At 47.1% G+C, this 20,669-nt stretch overlaps 1 protein-coding gene across 2 annotated transcripts in view; it reads right to left on the reverse strand.

Annotated features, from left to right (window-relative positions):
- Positions 1–4,316: 4,316 nt before the first annotated feature.
- Positions 4,317–20,669, reverse strand: part of tmem72 (transmembrane protein 72) — a 35,379-nt gene continuing 19,026 nt past the window's right edge. The window contains exons 3-6 of one of the 2 annotated variants that reach the window (XM_063070321.1): positions 15,053–15,119; positions 14,884–14,955; positions 11,632–11,780; positions 4,317–10,441 (exon numbers count right to left, since the gene is read on the reverse strand). In XM_063070321.1, the coding sequence (XP_062926391.1) occupies positions 10,014–10,441; positions 11,632–11,780; positions 14,884–14,955; positions 15,053–15,119 (716 nt within the window). In that variant the 3' untranslated portion in view covers positions 4,317–10,013. The remainder of the gene's footprint in view (positions 10,442–11,631; positions 11,781–14,883; positions 14,956–15,052; positions 15,120–20,669) is intronic. The other variant, XM_063070320.1, reaches the window with a different exon arrangement.

The following is a 20,669-nucleotide window of genomic DNA, read 5'->3' on the forward strand; positions in this document are numbered from 1 at the left end:
TTGACTATCCCATTGTAAATACTATTTATTATAAATTACTATAAATTGCACATTGCACATTTAGACAGAGATGTAACGTAAAGATTTTTACTCCTCATGTATGTGAAGGATGTAAGTAATAAAGTCAATTCAATTCAGTTCGATATCTGTATCAGTGTCAGTGTAGATATCCATCCCTGGCTTGTACATCATGACACATTTGATACCTCCTCTAGACACCAGGACCTGTTTTTCTAAAACCTATCCTGCCATGCAGCATCTGCCCTGCCTAAGCAGGCCCAGGCATGCCTGGGCAAGATAGAAAACTTTCAGCTTACATTGTGGGCAACATTTTAATTAACTTGAATTAAGAATCAAAATAACAAATACAGGAGATTAAAAAAGTGGTGCATGATAGGGAAATTTCATGTTGAATTTCATAATCTATGGCCCAAAATCCATAAGATATACACAAAAGTATTCAGGAAGCAAAATCTTTGTCAGAGTGTTATTAATGTATAGTACCTTGTATGCTCGTTAGGGGGCAATGTTGCACCAAATATGCCTTTGTCAGAGAGAGAGAGAGAGAGAGAGAGAGAGAGAGAGAGAGAGAGAGAGAGAGAGAGAGAGAGAGAGAGAGAGAGAGAGAGAGAGAGAGTTCCTTCATTCTGGCTGTCCAAAAGTTGTGCTCCCTCACCACGCTCCCCATCACTGTGACACTCTCCCTATCAGTGTGACACACTCACCATTATTGTGACACTCTCACCATCAGTGTGACACCTTCCCCATCAGCGTGACACACTCACCATCAGTGTAACACTCTCCTCATTATTGTGACACTATCACCATCAGTGTGACACTCTCCAGATCACTGTGACACTCACCCCATCACTGTGACACTTTCCCTATAAATGTGACACTTTCCCTATCAGTGTGACACTCTCCCCATTTGTTTGACACTATCACCATCAGTGTGACACTCTCCAGATCACTGTGACACTCACCCCATCACTGTGACACTTTCCCTATAAATGTGACACTTTTCCTATCAGTGTGACACTCTCCCCATTTGTTTGACACTATCACCATCAGTGTGACAGTCTCCAGATCACTGTGACACTCAGCCCATCACTGCGACACTTTCCCTATAAATGTGACACTTTCCCTATCAATGTCACACTCTCCCCATTATTGTGACACTCTCCCCATCAGCGTGACACTCTCCCCATCACTGTGACACTCTCCCCATCAGTGTGACACTCTTCCCATAATTGTGACAGTCTCCCCTTTATTGTGACACTCTCCCCATCAGTGTGACACTCTTCCCTTCATTGTGACACTCTCCCCATCACTGTGACACTCTCCAGATCACTGTGACACTCTCCCCAACACCGTGACACTCTCTCCTTCATTGTGACACTCTCCAGATCACTGTGACACTCTCCCCATCAGTGTGACACTCTCCCCATCACTGTGACACTCTCCCCATCAGTGTGACACTCTCCCCATCACTGTGACACTCTCCCCATCAGTGTGACACTCCCCCCATCACTGTGACACTCTCTCCTTCATTGTGACACTCTCCAGATCAGTGACACTCTCCCCATCACTGTGACACTCTCCCCTTCATTGTGACACTCTCCCCATCACTGTGACACTCCCCCCATCAGTGTGACACGCCCCCATCACTGTGACACTCTCTCCATCAGTGTGACACTCTCCCATCACTGTGACACTCTCCCCATCAGTGTGACACTCCCCCCATCAATGTGACACTCTCCCCATCACTGTGACACTCCCCCTTCACTGTGACACTCCCCCCATCACTGTGACATTCTCCCCATCAGTGTGACACTCTCCCCATCACTGTGACACTCTCCCCATCACTGTGACACTCTCCCCATCAGTGTGACACTCTCCCATCACTGTGACACTCTCCCCATCACTGTGACACTCTCCCATCAGTGTGACACTCCCCCATCAGTGTGACACTCCCCCCCATCACTGTGACACTTTCCCCATCAGTGTGACACTCCCCCTTCACTGTGACACTCCCCCCATCACTGTGACACTCTCCCCATCACTGTGACACTCTCCCCATCAGTGTGACACTCTCCCATCACTGTGACACTCTCCCCTTCATTGTGACACTCTCCCCATCACTGTGACACTCTCCCCATCAGTGTGACACTCTCCCATCACTGTGACACTCTCCCCATCAGTGTGACACTCCCCCCATCACTGTGACACTCTCCCCATCACTGTGACACTCCCCCCATCAGTGTGACACTCTCCCCATCACTGTGACACTCTCCCCATCAGTGTGACACTCTCCCATCACTGTTACACTCTCCCCATCACTGTGACACTCTCCCCATCAGTGTGACACTCTCCCATCACTGTGACACTCTCCCCATCAGTGTGACACTCTCCCATCACTGTGACACTCTCCCATCATTGTGACACTCCCCCCATCAGTGTGACACTCTCCCCATCAGTGTGACACTCTCCCATCATTGTGACACTCTCCCCATCACTGTGACGCTCTCCCCATCAGTGTGACACTCTCCCATCATTGTGACACTCCCCCCATCAGTGTGACACTCTCCCATCATTGTGACACTCTCCCCATCACTGTGACACTCTCCCCATCAGTGCTGGTGACTGTAAAGTCAGTCCCCAGGTTAGCAGAAAACCCTTGTCCATTAACAGCTCACACACAGAACATTCTGGAGGGCTCGGCAGGTCAGGCAGCATCTACGGAAATGCATAAACAGTCAGCGTTTCAGGCCAAGACCCCTCATCAGAACTGCAAGGGAAGGTGGGAGGGGTGTGGGTGGGTGGTGGGGGAAATGTCGAAATTAAAAGGAGGGGAAGGGGATTGAAGACAGGCTGGAAGGTGATAGGTGAAGCCAGGCAGACGGGAAAGGTAAAGGTTTGGAGGAAAAGAAATTGGGTAGGAGAGGAGAGTGGACCATAGGAGAAAGGGAAGGAGGAGGGGCCCCGGCAGAGGTGATAGGTAGGTGACAAGAAGTACTAAGAGGCCAGAATAGGAAATAGAAAAAGAGGAGAGGGAGAATGGAAAAGAAAAAAAAAATACTAGTGAACTTCACCCTCTGGGAGTGACTGTGGGGAGGAGCAGAGGGAGGGAGTGATCTACCTCACCCTGTGGGAGTGAAAGCAGAGGAAACGAGTGAACATCACCCTGTGGGAGTGACAGCACGGAAATGCAGAGGGAGGGAGTGATCTACCTCACCCTGTGGGAGTGACAGCGCGGAAATGCAGAGGGAAGGAGTGAACCTCCCCTGTGGGACTGACAGCAGGGAGGAGCAGAGGGAGGGAGTGATCTGCCTCACCCTGGGATCAGCACTGGAGTGAAGGAGCATCTCCTTTCCCTGTGCTCCACCACACTGAGAGATTGACTGTGAGCCACAGATCTCCCCTGGCACTTCTGTGCCCAAAGACCCCATCATTACTCCACAGACTCCTGCAAACTGTCGCCAGGATCAGGGGATCAGCGTGGGGAGATGGAGCCCAGGGGATGGTGTGTGGAGCGGAGGGTGGGAGGAGAGTCACTGGGGACATCACCCTGTAACTGCACACCCCCCTCACATTGTGGAAAGGCCTCCCTGACTGAGATGCTTCTCTCACGGAGACGGAACAGCCAAGAGATGCTCTCATCTCCAAAGCCCGTGGTCATGGGCCTGTGTGTCATGTGGTCAGCTGGCAGTGAAAACAACTCCCATTCATCTAACACACCAGCAAACTAACCCTGTCCCCAACTCCTCACCCACCCCGTCTCACCTGTTACTCTGCCTGTGGAACCAAGGAGAGCAGGTCAGCCCCATGCAACCTGCCTGGGACAGGATCACTCCACGTGCAGAGGGTCTCGGTCCCCGAGGACATGCAGCCCCCTTCCAGGCTCTTTCAACGGGCCCCTCTCTCCCACAACAGCCACCTCCCAAAGCAGAGAATCCCACCCCCACCCGATGTGGCCACAATGCGGGCAGCTGCGGTAAATTGGTTTGACACTGGACCATAGTGGTGAGCATAATGTTTATCAGTGCTAGCGATTGGGGATCAATTCCCGCCACTGTCCATATGGAGTCTGGATGTTTTCACCAAGGAGCCTGTGAGTTTCCTCTGGGTGCTCTGATTTCCTCTGGGTGCTCTGATTTCCCTCCAAGTGCTCTGATGTCCTCCGGGTGCTCTGGTTGCCTCCGGGTGCTTTTGTTTCCTCTGGGTGCTCTTGTTTCCTCCGGCGTTCCAGAGATGGACCGGTTATGATTGACATGACAACACTGGCGGGCTGCCCCCAACACATCCTCAGACTGTATCGGTCGCTGACGTAAATGACACATTTCACTGTGTGTATCGATGTTTTGATGTACATGTGACAAATAAAGCTAATCTTAACCTTTAAAATATAATATTAAAATTTAATTTAAATTTTAATACATATCTCTTATTGTAAGTTATAGTATTTTTACTTCGTGCACTGTACTGCAGCCACAGAATAAATCTGATGACAATAAGTCTGATTCTGATTCTTTAACAGTCTCTCTCCCTGTCCCCTGGTGCGTGTGTGTGAGTGTGTGTGTGTGTGTGTGTGTGTGTGTGTGTGTGTGTGAGTGTGTGTGTGTATATATATATGTGTGTGTGTGTATATATATATATGTGTGTGTGTGTGTGTGTGTGTCTGTATCCGTCTGTGCTGGTTGTCAGGAGTGTGTCTGTGCCTGTAAGGAATACATCCCAGGAGATGTGTGAAGTCATCGAAGTCCCATTGGGAACATTCCAAGTTCAATTTAGATCCCCTTGGACCTTGGCCAGGCTGAGATTGATTTGTGAGGACCTGGTAGAGTTTTGGCAGCAAATACCAGCAGGTGAAGTGCGTTTTCTGAGAAAAGCATACCCATTTTGGTAAAGTGTACCATCCAGAGAATCTTCCATCAGGTTCTCAATTAAACAAAAAGCAGCTATAAGTGTGTTTGTAATAAAATATCACATGAACAAAGATCGTATCTAGTTTATGTTCAGTGTGGATGATCTCTGATCAAGTTACTGAGATCCGGGAGACCTTTAACTGTACCCCAGCCCTCCACCACCAAGGGCAGAACAAGGCAATAACAAGAACAAGAGCAATTCCTTCTTTACCGGTGGGAAGTGCTTGCTTTCCAGGGAAAGTGGTAAGTGAGCTTGGCATAGGGAGAGGAAACACAAAGGATCAAGATAGAGGTAGAGGTTGATAGATTCTTGCTCAGTCAGGGCATGAAGGGATATGGAGAAAGGCGGGAGATTGGGGCTGAGAGACACATGGACCAGACATGATGAGGTGGCGGAGCAGACTCGATGGGCCAAATGGCCTAATTCTTATGGTCTAAGATTCAAGATTCAAAATTCAAGTTTATTTATCATGTGTATATCAAAACATACAGTGAAATGTGTCGGTTGCGTTAACAACCAACACACAAGAGTGTGCTGGGCGCAGACAGCAAGAGTCACTTTGCATTGTGGTGCCAACACAGCGTGTCCACGATACTTGGTAGAAGAACACAAAACACAACAAGCAACAAAACAACAACAAAACAAGCCCCGTAGCTCCCTCCCTCACCTCCCTCTCTCCCACCAGTGCACACACACACACCGCTAACCCAGTACACACACAGTCCTCTAACCCAGTGCTCACACACACTCACTTCTCTAACCCGGTGCACACACACAATCCTCGAATCCAGTGCACATACACTCTCCTCTAACCACAGTGCACATACACAATACTCTAACCCCAGTGCGCATGTACAGTCCTCTAACCCCAGTGCACGTACACGATACCCTAACCCCAGTGCACACACACTCCTCTAACCCCAGTGCGCATATACAGTCCTCTAACCCCAGTGCACATACACGATACCCTAACCCCAGTGCACACACACTCCTCTAACCCCAGTGCACACACAGTCCTTTAACCCAGTGCACACACACACAATCCTTTAACCCCAGTGCACACATCACAGTCCTCTAACCCCAGTGCACACACACACTCCTCTAACCCCAGTGCCCAGACACACACTCCTCTAACCCAGTGCACACACACACTCCTCTAACCCAGTGCACACACATTCTCCTCTAACCCAGTGCACAGACACACAGTCCTCTAACCCCAGTGCACACACAGTCCCCTCTAACCCCAGTGCACACACAGTCCCCTAACCCCAGTGCACACACACACACACTCCTCTAACCCCAGTGCACACACACGCACAATCCTCTAACCCCAGTGCACACACACGCACAATCCCCTAACCCCAGTGCACACACACGCACAATCCTCTAACCCCAGTGCACACACACGCACAATCCTCTAACCCAGTGCACACACAGTCCCCTAACCCCAGTGCCCAGACACACACTCCTCTAACCCAGTGCACACACACACTCCTCTAACCCAGTGCACACACACTCTCCTCTAACTCCAGTGCACACACACTCCTCTAACCCCAGTGCACACACACACACTCCTCTAACCCCAGTGCACACACACACTCCTCTAACCCAGTGCACAGACACACAGTCCTCTACCCCCAGTGCACACACAGTCCCCTCTAACCCCAGTGCACACACAGTCCCCTAACCCCAGTGCACACACACACACAATCCTCTAACCCAGTGCACACACAGTCCCCTAACCCCAGTGCACGCACACACTCTCCTCTAACCCAGTGCACCCACACTCTCCTCTAACCCAGTGCGCACACACACACTCCTCTAACCCCAGTACACACACACACACTCCTCTAACCCAGTGCACACACACACACTCCTCTAACCCAGTGCACACACACACTCCTCTAACCCAGTGCACACACACACACACTCCTCTAACCCAGTGCACACACATTCTCCTCTAACCCCAGTGCACACACACACACTCCTCTAACCCCAGTGCACACACACGCACAATCCTCTAACCCAGTGCACACACAGTCCCCTAACCCCAGTGCGCACACACACACTCCTCTAACTCCAGTGCACACACAGTCCCCTAACCCCAGTACACACACACACACTCCTCTAACCCCAGTGCACACACACACACTCCTCTAACCCCAGTGCACACACACTCTCCTCTAACCCCAGTGCACACACACTCTCCTCTAACCCCAGTGCACACACGCACAGTCCTCTAACCCCAGTGCACACACACACTCCTCTAACCCCAGTGCACACACACACTCCTCTAACCCAGTGCACACACACTCTCCTCTAACCCCAGTGCACACACGCACAGTCCTCTAACCCAGTGCACACACACTCTCCTCTAACCCAGTGCACACACACACTCCTCTAACCCCAGTGCACACACGCACAATCCTCTAACCCAGTGCACACACAGTCCCCTAACCCCAGTGCACACACACACACAGTCCTCTAACCCCAGTGCACACACACACTCCTCTAACCCAGTGCACACACAGTCCCCTAACCCAGTGCACACGCACACACTCCTCTAACCCCAGTGTACACACACACACTCCTCTAACCCCAGTGCACACACAGTCCTCTAACCCCAGTGCACACACACACAATCCTCTAACCCCAGTGCACACACAGTCCTCTAACCCCAGTGCAGACACTCCTCTAACCCAGTGCGCACACACACACTCCTGTAACCCCAGTGCCCAGACACACACTCCTCTAACCCAGTTCTCACACACACTCCTCTAACTCAGTTCTCACACACTCTCCTCTAACCCAGTGCACACACACACTCCTCTAACCCAGTGCACACACACACACTCCTCTAACCCAGTGCACAGACACACAGTCCTCTAACCCAGTGCACACACAGTCCCCTGAACCCAGTGCACACACACACACACTCCTCTAACCCAGTGCACAGACACACAATCCTCTAACCCAGTGCACACACAGTCCCCTGACCCCAGTGCACACACACACAGTCCTCTAACCCTGTGCACACACACTCTCCTCTAACCCAGTGGACACACACACTCCTCTAACCCCAGTGCACACACGCACAATCCTCTAACCCAGTGCACACACAGTCCCCTAACCCCAGTGCACACACACACACAGTCCTCTAACCCCAGTGCACACACACACACAGTCCTCTAACCCCAGTGCACACACACACTCCTCTAACCCAGTGCACACACAGTCCCCTAACCCAGTGCACACGCACACACTCCTCTAACCCCAGTGTACACACACACAATCCTCTAACCCCAGTGCACACACAGTCCTCTAACCCCAGTGCAGACACTCCTCTAACCCAGTGCGCACACACACACTCCTGTAACCCCAGTGCCCAGACACACACTCCTCTAACCCAGTTCTCACACACTCTCCTCTAACCCAGTGCACACACACACTCCTCTAACCCAGTGCACAGACACACAGTCCTCTAACCCAGTGCACACACAGTCCCCTGACCCCAGTGCACACACACACACTCCTCTAACCCAGTGCACAGACACACAATCCTCTAACCCAGTGCACACACAGTCCCCTGACCCCAGTGCACACACACACAGTCCTCTAACCCAGTGCACACACACAGTCCTCTAACCCAGTGCACACACACACTCCTCTAACCCAGTGGACACACACAGTCCCCTGACCCCAGTGCACACACGCACAATCCTCTAACCCAGTGCACACACAGTCCCCTAAAGCCAGTGCACACACACACAGTCCTCTAACCCCAGTGCACACACACACTCCTCTAACCCAGTGCACACACAGTCCCCTAACCCAGTGCACACACACACCTCTAACCCTAGTGTACACACACACAATCCTCTAACCCCAGTGCACACACACACTCCTCTAGCCCCAGTGTACACACACACACTCCTCTAACCCAGTGCACACACACAGTCCCCAACCCCAGTGCACACACACAACCCTCTAACCCCATAATGTTGACAATGAACACAATGAACAAACTAACATGATGTCCATGTTGAACTCCCACCCATTCATGTTCCTCAACAGACAATGAAAACCCATCGAGGAGACGTTAATTTGCTTTCTTTCAGTGTGGCCAGGTTACACCTGCATTCACAAATCAGGCCCATATCATTACAGACTGCAACCAGAAGGAATTTTCTCCTGACATTCCATCAGGGCATGAACTCCCTTTGTCCAGCTTCTCAATGTTGTTTGCGCTCTACTATTGCCAGTCTATTGACCTCCAGAGCAAGATGGCAACCTGACCCCAACTCTTATCTCTCCCTGATGGGAATCTTCCATTGAAATTGGGAGTCTGGTGTTCCAGGCCCTTTGATAGGGCTGAGTCTGTGAATCTCCAGACAAGTCAAACCCCAATGTCTGCAGGGCTGAGGCCTATAAGAAAATGGTTTGTCCCGGGGATAAAGGCTTTTGTGAGGGTGGGAGGAGTGTTGTTGTTGTTGTGTTCTGTGTTGTTCTGGAAGCATAGCGGGCAGGTGTGTTGGCACTCCTGGGCTGTCCTCAGCACGTCCTTCAGTTGTGTCAGTTGTTGACACAAATGGGCATTTCACTGAATGTTTTGATGTACACGTGGTAAATCAATCGCGATCTTGAACGGTCTGCTTGGTACTTGTCCATCATCTCCCGAACATCGGCAGGGATGTCACAACACAACGACCATCACACTTCTAGTGTCAGCAGACATCGGTCTCCACTTGTCTCAGAGGTAGTTTGTATTGATTGCTGCCTTGTCTATCAAATGGGACACAGATCGAAGCCCCACTCGGTGTAACATCCAGTAGCATTCATGTTTCATGGTTTTGTGACCAATATTCATTCTTCAATTCACATTATAAAATACGTCCAGCCTGGTCAAGTTGCTGCTGATTGCAGGGAGGTTACGGTGCACATGATAGCAGTGACTGCAACTCAGAAAGTACATCCGTGGATGCAGCACCTGAATTCCAGAAGGTTCTCCAGGAAGGTAAACCCATAAACTGAGAAACACTCCGAGCACTGTACCCGGAGGGGGTTTGACTCGGTCTAAGAGTACACTCTCACTTGGGTATTATCTGGGCTTTGTCGGATGTGGTCTCCTCTGGCTCGGGCTCCTCAACTTGGCCAGGCTCAGACAGGATCATTCCGGCAGCACGCTCCTCAAACGCTGGCCCTTTACTCATGAAGCTCCCGGCTGGGGAGAGGGCAGAGCTGTCCTGAAAGCTCGGGGTGGCTTCACTGGCTGGAGGCCTCCCAGCGCCAAGTCGGAAGATACTTCGCAAGTGGTTTATCAAGGCTAGGCTTCTCTTCCCAGAGTGCTGGTGAAAGCTGTACATCTGCTCCATGTCCCCAGCCTCTGAGATGACCACGGCAGTGGCATAGTCTTGGGGGTGCCTCCTGTTGCCCGGCCCCTCATTGATCTTCACTTGAAACTTTTTCCTCAGGTTGAGCACAAAGTAGGCGAGGCCACTGACTATCAACATTGTACCTGGAGAGAGATGGGAATTGTCAGATTCCTGACGTTCCTCACACTAATCAGCACAAAACTTTCCATTCTGTGTTATGTAGAACCTAGCACAGCACAGTACAAGGCCTTTGGCCCACAGCATTGTGCCATCCTTTTAACCTACTCCAAGATCAATCTAACCCATCCCTCCCACATAACCCTTCATTTTTCTATCATCCTTGTGCCTATCTAAAAGTCTCTTAAATATCCCAAATGTATTTGCACCTACCACCATCTCTGGGAGGCTGTTCCACATATTCACCACTCTGTGTAAAATAAATTACCTCTGACTTCGCCCCTATACTTACTTAAAATCACCTTAAAATTATGTCCCCTCCTATCATCCATTTCCGCCCTCGGACAAATGTCCCTGGTTATCCACTCGATCTCTGCCTTTCATTATCTTGTACACCTCTATCGTCACCTCATTCTCCTTCACTCCAAAGAGAAAAGCCTGAGCTCACTCAAACTATCCTCCTAAGACAGGCTCTCTATGAGATTGACGCAGCTTCCTGGTAAACTGTGCAAGAAGAGAACTCGGAGGTTAGAGAGTTGTCTCTGCAGTTCTCCCTGTGACCACGTGGGTTATCCCTGGTTGCTCTGGTTTACTCCAACATTGCGAAGGCATGCAGGGCCGGTGGGTTAACTGGCCACTGTAAACTGTGCCATGTATGTGAGTGATTGATTCTGGGGGCAGCTGATGGGAAGGTGGAGAGAAATGGGATTAGTATCGAATTGGAGTAAGTGACTAGTTGGTCCCTTTCTAAATTTTCACAAATAAAACAACCAGGCATTTAATGTTTAAGAAAAGAAATGTACAACTCATTTATTGAACTTCAAAAAGCTGAACACGAAGTGCAGTAAAACCCCCTTCTGTAATTATGTCTTCATGTCAGAACGGCCTCTTAGGGTGAAATGCCAGCTCGAAGTCGGTGGTTGTGAATTATGTACATTTCCACCAGTTACTTTACTCTACCCCTTCACTGGTCTCAGACACATGGATCGATTGTTGCTTCCAGGATGACCCATCACAAACCTTGCTACCACAGCACACAGTAATACCATGCCCTCCTGCCCTTCCCCTTCTGCTGTGAACCAGACTGAATGCGGTGGGGCCAGAGGGACCAAGGAAACTACTGACAAGCTGATGACTCACTGAGTAATCCACTCACCTGGAATGGTCGCATGCCAGATCAGAACTGGGTGCAAGAAGCAAGCCACAGACAGAAAGATGAACGTGAGGAACTTCTGAAATCCATTGGGACGGACAGCTTTCTTCCACATGTTCCAAACCTTGCTGTCTGCTGTCTGAAATACGTAGCTAAAAGGGTTGTAAGGAAAGAATTAAATTTAATTCCTCCTTGGTGTATGCTAAAATGTGTAACACAAACTGGAAATTTGTAAGACAAAGTGCTATCAGTCTGGGACGTGGGAATGTTATGAGAAAGTACGAGGGAGTCAACCCACAGCTGCTTTTAAAGAAATTAGTGTGAGTTCCAGTCTAGAGAAACACATTGTTTGGAAAAGTACTGGGGCAAAAATTAATGTTAGATTTTTGGAGGGATCTTAAAGGGTATAAAAGGGGCAATTTTTTTCTGCAAGAAGGAATCTTCTCCTGGGCTGGAGATAAAGACAAGGACATCGAGAGAGGGGAAGGGAAAGAGGGGAAGTGCTGACAGATGGTTCCATCTGTCTGGAGTGTGGACCACATTTGCTGGGGGAGTGAGCTTGCAAAGTGCTCAACTGGGAAATGGAATTCAAACGGTGGCATCCTAGACTCAAGATGATGATGTTCATGGCACAAGGAAAGAACGCAGAATCAGAAGGGAGTGTTGGACAGAGCCCAACTTCTTCCACATGTGTGTCACCTTGTGTGAGCTGCTGTTAAAAAACATGTGGACTTTCCAGAGGCAGTGATGGAAATACCTGATACTCGACAAGGACCGACAAGAGAGTGGTACTGGGAGGCCCTTTTCAGTCTCCATGGAGTGCCTTAGTCATTAGCTGATGTTTTATTTTATCCCCTTTGCTATTTTAATATTCATTTTTAAGTCTTTATTTATCTAACTCTTAATAAAGTAAATTCTTATAAACTGGAGGTCATGGCTTGGGGACGAAAGGTGAACTTTTTAAGGAGAAGCCTCTTTTGAGGGGGAGCCTCTTCACTCGGGGAGTGGTGCGAGTGTGGAATGAGCTGCCAGTGAGGTGGTGGATGTGGCTTCAATTTCAACGTTTGAGAGAAGGGAACACTTGGATAGGTACTTGGATGGGAGGAGTATGAAGAGCTGCGGTCCAGATGCAGGTCGATGGGACTTGACTAAATAACAGTTCAGCGCAGACTAGATGGGCTGAAGGGCCTGTTTCTGCACTGTAGTATTCTATGACTCTATGATTTTCACTTGAATACAGTACACTGCCTCCTTTGCTTGAGGATATCTCTTGCTGCTGAATTAGCAAAGAACAATTTGTAAAACTATTTTCGTTACAAGGGTAAATGCAGAATTTTGAATCTATTGGTGATAGTGGAGAAGGGATAACATATCAGAACAGCTTTTTCTTGCTACTGGATTTTAACATATGTTTTACTGTGAACAATTTTCACTCCAATGTGTAATATGCAGGTTCATTAGTACCACAAACATCGGAGCTATAATCTTCCTCCAGAAATGAAATACGACCCAATTTACATCGGTGGTGCGCAAGTGGAACAGGTCAAAAGCTTTAAGTTCCTCAGGGTCAATCTCACAAATGACCTGACTTGGTCCAACCAAGCAGAGTTCACTGCCAAGAAGGCCCACCAGCGCCTTTACTTCCTGAGAAAACTAAAGAAATTTGGCCTGCCCCCTAAAACCCTATTAATTTTTATCGATGTACCGTAGAAAGCATTCTTCTAGGGTGCATCACAACCTGCTATGGAAGTTGTCCTGTCCAAGACCGAAAGAAGCCGCAGAAGGTTGTGAACATGGCGCAGCACATCACACAAACCAATCTCCCATCCATGGACTCACTTTACACTGCACACTGTTGGATCAGTGCTGCCAGGATAATCAAGGACACAACTCACCCAGCCAACACACTTTTCGTCCCTCTTCCCTCCGGGAGAAGGCTCAGGAGCTTGAAGACTCGTACAGCCAGATTTGGGAACAGCTTCTTTCCAACTGTGATAAGATTGCTGAACGGATCCTGACCCGCATCTGGGCCGTACCCTGCAAATATCCAGACCTGCCTCTTGGTTTTTTTGCACTACCTTACTTTCCATTTTTCTATTTTCTATTTATGATTTATAATTTAAATTTTTAATATTTACTAATTTTTACTATTTTAAATATTTAATATTTGTAATCCAGGGAGCGGGAAGTGCAGAATCAAATATCGCTGTGATGATTGTATGTTCTAGTACTAATTGTTTGGCGACAATAGAGTATAAAGTATAAGTATAAGTATATTTCTCTGCTCACTTGCTGTGTGTTTACAAACTACTGGCACATCTTTTCACAGTAAATTTTTAGCATGTGGGAAGCTAGCAATTGTTATTGTACAGAGCATTACTGTCCAAAAGCCTTAGGCATGTATATATAGCAAGGGTGACTGAGCATTGGCACAGTACTCTTATATTGGTTAAAGTAGGAAGGTGGTCGGGAAACAGAACTAAGAGCACTTAGCTCAGTAGTATTAAGTGTTATTTGGTAACTGGAAAGTCATAATATATAGTACTGTGCAAAAGTCTTAGACACTCTAGCTATGTATAAAGTATACCTGAGACTTCTGCACAGTACTGGAGGTAGTAAGATTGCCCAAGAGTCCAGTGACTCCACGGAGAGGGTGGGTGACATTTCTCATCGAGGACACGCTGAGCTTAAGGTTCAGTTGTCTATTTCGGAAATTATTAAACTTAGAAAGATTAGAGGGCACTTGTCCATCTGTGTGCATTTGAGAAGCTGGGACAAGAGAAAATAATCGATAAGCATGGGAAATGTTCAGATTAAACAAAGACCGAGGGGATTTCTTCCCTCTATTCCCCCTAAGGTAGCGAGGATATCTTCCCTCCATCCTGTTTGCCAGACTCTTAGCTGCAAATATAAACAGGGGCTTTATCCAGAACTCCGAAGACATATAATCCGAATATAATTTTTGACAATCTTTACATTTTCTGTCATTCCCAATTTACAGGAGAGGCATGATGCAGACCACTCTGAACTCAAGTCTGGTGAGTTCAAGTTGCTGGGATAGTTTCATGTGACGAGCGAGTGGTTAATCAACAGCAGAGAGGAGATCGAGTCCAAGATCCCAGCTGCAGAAGCTTCATCTTGTTTATAATCCTTCCTGGGAAATTATGATCCATGCCAAGGTTAGTTCCTGTTATTGGGGGCCACATGAAGCATTGGGACCAATGAAGTCTCTGAAGTAAGTGAACTTTTACTTACGGGCAACGATGGGCAAGAATAATGTCAATAAAATACGGGCCCTCCAAAATCGCAAGCACTGCTGCTGCAAATCTTAACAAAAAAAGCAGTGTTAACCTTTTAATCTTTCACATATTACTGACACAAACAAGAAAACCTTGAACTGATAGAAGTTCATTCATATACTCACAGCAAGTAAACAGCCAGTTTAGTGAACTGCCCTTCAACTGCAGTAACAGTTCCAACGCTGAGGAGCACTGGGTGTTAAGTGGACAGAAGACAAGTCATTAATTATGATTTAATAACAGCTATTACCCTTCAACCATCAGGCTCCTGAACCAGTGCGGATAACTTCACTCACCTCAACACAGCTGATTCCACAACCTACAGACTCACTTTCAAGGACCCTACCAGACATGTTCACAATATTATTTATTTTTTATTTGCACAGTTTGTCTTCTTTTGCACATTAGTTGTTTGTCAGTCTTTCTTGTGTGTAGTCTTTCATTTATTCTATTGTATTTCTTTGTTCTAGTGTGAAGGCCCACAAGAAAATGGATCTCAGGGTAGTATATGGTCGTAAGTTGATAATAAATTTACTTTGTACTTTCTTCCTCTAATCAACTAAACTCATCTGAGGCTTCGTCTAGATCAATGGAACTAGTCATAGTCATAGTCATACTTTATTGATCCCGAGGGAAATTGATTTTCATTACAGTTGCCCAACCAAGAATAAGAGTATAAATATAGCAATATATATATATATACTTGAAGGAACTGACCTTCAAGCAAAGATTCAGCTTCCAGAGGGAAGCTCTTGACTCTCAGGGTGAGGATTGGGTTCCCTCTGGGTTACACCTTGATCCAATGCTGACATTTATTGGAACTGGAGGTTGTTTATATTCTCAGATCACAAACAAGAGGCCGGAAACCACATAACATGATGGAGATTATTCTGGTTATCCATTCATGGAGGCACCATTACCCCAACAAGGACAACGATGGTTCGGACTTCCAACACTGACACTACAGAGAAACTGGAGTCACAAAGTCACAGAGCAATATAGCGCAGATATAGCCCTTCAGCCCGACCGTTCCCTGCTGACAACAGTGCCCAACTCATACGTCCCGATTTCCTGCATTCGGCCAAGATCCCACTAAACCCTGCCTCGTCATGTACCTATCCAAGTGGTTCAGAAATAATGCCTTTGTACCCACTTCAACCACTTCCTCTGGCAGCTTGTTCCATTTAGTCATCACCCTCTGAGTGAACAAGTTGCCCCTCAGGTCCCTTTTAAATCTTCCCCTTTCACCTGAAATCTGTGTCCCCTAGTTTTGAACTCCCATACCCTGGGGAAAAGATTATAGCCATCTACTTTTTCTACATTTTTCTATGCCTTTTAACATTCCTACAGGGTCGCCCCTCATTCTCCAACGTTCCAAGGAATGAAAACCTAGTCTGTCCAACCTCTCCTTATAACTCAAACCCTCTACTGTTGCTAAACCCCTATAAATCTTTTCTGAAAAGTAAATGATGGGTGAGTTGTAAATGCAATTCCAACAAAGAATTAAATAATAACTTAAACAGAACAAATAAAGTATGTTTTAAATCTGTAGAGGTCCTATAACACGGTGTGTGATCATGGCACCAGACGTTAATGATCTGTCCAACACTAGATGGCGACGTGTGACCATATTTCCTACCCTCCTCCTGCTGGGAACAGGCTTGACAGTTTGAGACAAAGCAAAATCCATCTGCCTTGTACAGATGAAATATCTCTCCATCACCAGGCTTTTCAACAGCTGTGTGCTTTCTAACAGAAAACTTCAATAGCTCCCTCCTACCATGTTCTCATTGCAACGTATTCTGCTATAGATTTCTCTCCATCTCATGTGAGGCTCATTCCAGGGCTTTGAAGAGGCAGGTAATCGGACTATGTACAGGGTCTGGTTGAAACTAATCTTTCTCCCATTTATCATGTCTTGTGGCGTTGTGTGGGGAGGTCATATCTTAGTAATTTCCACAAATTTTATAAGTTATGAAGATGATTGAAGAGGATAGGACAGTGGTTGTTGTCTACGTGAACTTTAATGAGGCATTAGACAAGATTAGTCACAGCAGGCTGATCCAGGCACATGGGATCTGTGGAAGCTTGGTAGTCAGAGTTCAAAGTTGGCTTGGCCATCAAAGACAGGGGGTAGTGCTGGAGGGGTGTTATTCCCACTGCAGGTCCGTGGCCAGTGGCCAGCGTACCACAGGGATCAGCGTCAGAACCTCTGTTGTTTTTTATATAAATGACTTGGACAAAAATGAAGATGAGCTGATTCGCATGTTTACAGATGACATAGAAGCTGATGGAGTTGTGAACAAGGTTGACAAGAGATTCAGCAGGATAAGGATCAATTGGAAATGTGGATGGAGGCATAGCAGCTGGAGTTTAATCGAGACAAGTGCGTGGAGCCGCACACTGGGTGGTCAAAGGAAAGTGTATGTAAATAGCAGAACCCTTAAGGAGCAGTGATGTACAGAGGGGTTTCCAGGAGTAAGTTATGGACTTTCTGGAGGTCAGAGGCCTGATGTCAGCGAGTTTCAGAGTCCAGGGCCAAGGAATGGAAGTTGGTTACCTGGAAGCAGTGCTGTCCTGGGGTTGGAGGTGTGTGTGTGTGTGTGTGTGTGTGTGTGGTGTGTGTGTGTGTGTGTGTGAGAGAGAGAGTGGTGAGTGGGTGAGAGAGGGGATTGTCTTGTTGTTTAGTTGTTGTTGTCGTCGTTTTGTTGTCATCATTGTGTTGTGCTGAACGATGTGAGAGTACACTTGTGGGCTACCCTGGCACATCCTTATGCTATGTTGGTTGTAAACGTAAATGAACCATTCCACTGTATGTATTGATGTACATGTGACAAATAAAGAAATAAATGTGATCCTGAATTGTAAAGAGATAAGACCAGTAGACAGTGGTAAAGATCATGTGGTACACTTGCGTTTGTTGGTTGAATATAAAGGTTGGCAAGTTATATTGCGTCTGTGGTTTGTAGTTCTGTCTACTCCATTACGGAAGGGATGTGGAATTGGAGAGGTTCACCAGCATGCTGCCTGGATTCGAGAGCACGAACCAGGAGAAGAGACTGGGCACACTTCGATGATGTTTCTTCTGGAGCTTTGAAAGCTGAGAGCAGACCAGATGGAGGTTTATGAAATTATGAGTAGCAATAAAAAGGTAGAAGGCCAGAAACATTTTCTAGGACAGAAGTGTGAAAAACTGTGGGATATAGGTAAGTGAAATGGGGAAATTTATTTCTTTATTTAGAGATTAAATGCTGAATAGGCCCTTCCAGCTCCTCAGGTCATGTCACCCAGCCACAGCCAACAAGCCCCGATTTAACCCTAACCTAATTGCTGAAGCAGAAACGACCACATCTGAGAGGCTTTGAGACTGACACATGGACTGGCAGTAACTGGAGGGGCAGGTGGGTGGGATTAGTTTAAATTGACACCATTGCTAGCACAGATATTGTGGGCTGAAGGGCCTGTTCCTGTGCTGTCATGCTTTATATTAAATGAAGACCCAGCAGCAAATGATAAATCTGTTATAGTTTGTGTCAAAGTCCCATGAACTATCTCCTTCACTTTTGTCAATACATGACAACCGACGTGCCTGCGATAAGCAATAGTATAACACGACTTTTATAGTCAGAGATACAGCTCAGTCACAGGCCCTTCGAGCTTAACGAGCCCACGCCAATCAGTTACACTCACGAGACCAATTAATCCATTCATTCCTACATACGCCTTTGGACTGTGGGAGGAAACTGGAGCACCCGGAGGAAACCTACAGGGAGAACGTCCAAACTCCTCAAGCCAGCATCAAGAATGGGACCACAATCACTAGCACGGTGATTGCGTTATGCTAACCACTAAGCTACTGTGTTATTACTTGTTGTGGCAATGCTGGCTTGAAGATTCTGTATTTATGTATTTTCAGTTCAAAGTTCAAAGTAAATTTATAATCAAAGAACGTATACACCATATACCAAGATTCATTTTCATGTGGGCATTCACAGTAGAATAAAGAAATACAAAAAAACCCATGAAAAACTACATACAGCGACTGACAAACATCCAATATGCAAAACAATAGAAAAAAAACTAAATACAAACAATAATAAGTAAATAACATATAAATAACATAGAAAATAGGTGCAGGAGTAGGCCATTCGGCCCTTCGAGCCTGCACCACCATTTATTATGATCATGGCTGATCATCCAACTCAGAACCCCACCCCAGCCTTCCCTCCATACCCCCTGACCCCCGTAGCCACAAGGGCCATATCTAACTCCCTCTTAAATATAGCCAATGAACTGGCCTCAACTGTTTCCTGTGGCAGAGAATTCCACAGATTCACCACTCTCTGTGTGAAGAAGTTTTTCCTAATCTCGGTCCTAAAAGACTTCCCCTCTATCCTCAAACTGTGGCCCCTCGTTCTGGACTTCCCCAACATCAGGAACAATCTTCCTGCATCTAGCCTGTCCAATCCCTTTAGGATTTTATACGTTTCAATCAGATCCCCCCTCAACCTTCTAAATTCCAACAAGTACAAGCCCAGTTCATCCAGTTTTTCTTCATATGAAAGTCCTGCCATCCCAGGAATCAATCTGGTGAACCTTCTTTGTACTCCCTCTATGGCAAGGATGTCTTTCCTCAGATTAGGGGACCAAAACTGCACACAATACTCCAGGTGTGGTCTCACCAAGGCCTTGTACAACTGCAGTAGTACCTCCCTGCTCCTGTACTCGAATCCTCTCGCTATAAATGCCAGCATACCATTCGCCTTTTTCACCGCCTGCTGTACCTGCATGCCCACTTTCAATGACTGGTGTATAATGACACCCAGGTCTCGTTGCACCTCCCCTTTTCCTAATCGGCCACCATTCAGATAATAATCTGCTTTCCTGTTTTTGCCACCAAAGTAGATAACTTCACATTTATCCACATTAAATTGCATCTGCCATGAATTTGCCCACTCACTCAGCCTATCCAAGTCACCCTGCATCCTCTTAGCATCCTCCTCACAGCTAACACTGCCACCCAGCTTCGTGTCATCCGCAAACTTGGAGATACTGCATTTAATTCCCTCATCCAAGTCATTAATATATATTGTAAACAACTGGGGTCCCAGCACTGAGCCTTGCGGTACCCCACTAGTCACCGCCTGCCATTCTGAAAAGGTCCCGTTTATTCCCACTCTTTGCTTCCTGTCTGCTAACCAATTCTCCACCCACACCAATACCTTACCCCCAATACTGTGTGCTTTAAGTTTGCACACTAATCTCCTGTGTGGGACCTTGTCAAAAGCCTTTTGAAAATCCAAATATACCACATCCACTGGTTCTCCCCTATCCACTCTACTAGTTACATCCTCAAAAAATTCTATGAGATTCGTCAGACATGATTTTCCTTTCACAAATCCATGCTGACTTTGTCCGATCATTTCACCGCTTTCCAAATGTGCTGTTATCACATCCTTGATAACTGACTCCAGCAGTTTCCCCACCACCGACGTTAGGCTAACTGGTCTATAATTCCCCGGTTTCTCTCTCCCTCCTTTTTTAAAAAGTGGGGTTACATTAGCAACCCTCCAATCCTCAGGATCTAGTCCAGAATCTAACGAGTTTTGAAAAATTATCACCAATGCATCCACTATTTCTTGGGCTACTTCCTTAAGCACTCTAGGATGCAGACCATCTGGTGCTGGGGATTTATCTGCCTTCAATCCCTTCAATTTACCTAACACCACTTCCCTACTAACA

Source organism: Mobula hypostoma, chromosome 18, assembly GCF_963921235.1.
Source record: "Mobula hypostoma chromosome 18, sMobHyp1.1, whole genome shotgun sequence".
Taxonomy (NCBI): Eukaryota; Metazoa; Chordata; class Chondrichthyes; order Myliobatiformes; family Myliobatidae; genus Mobula; species Mobula hypostoma.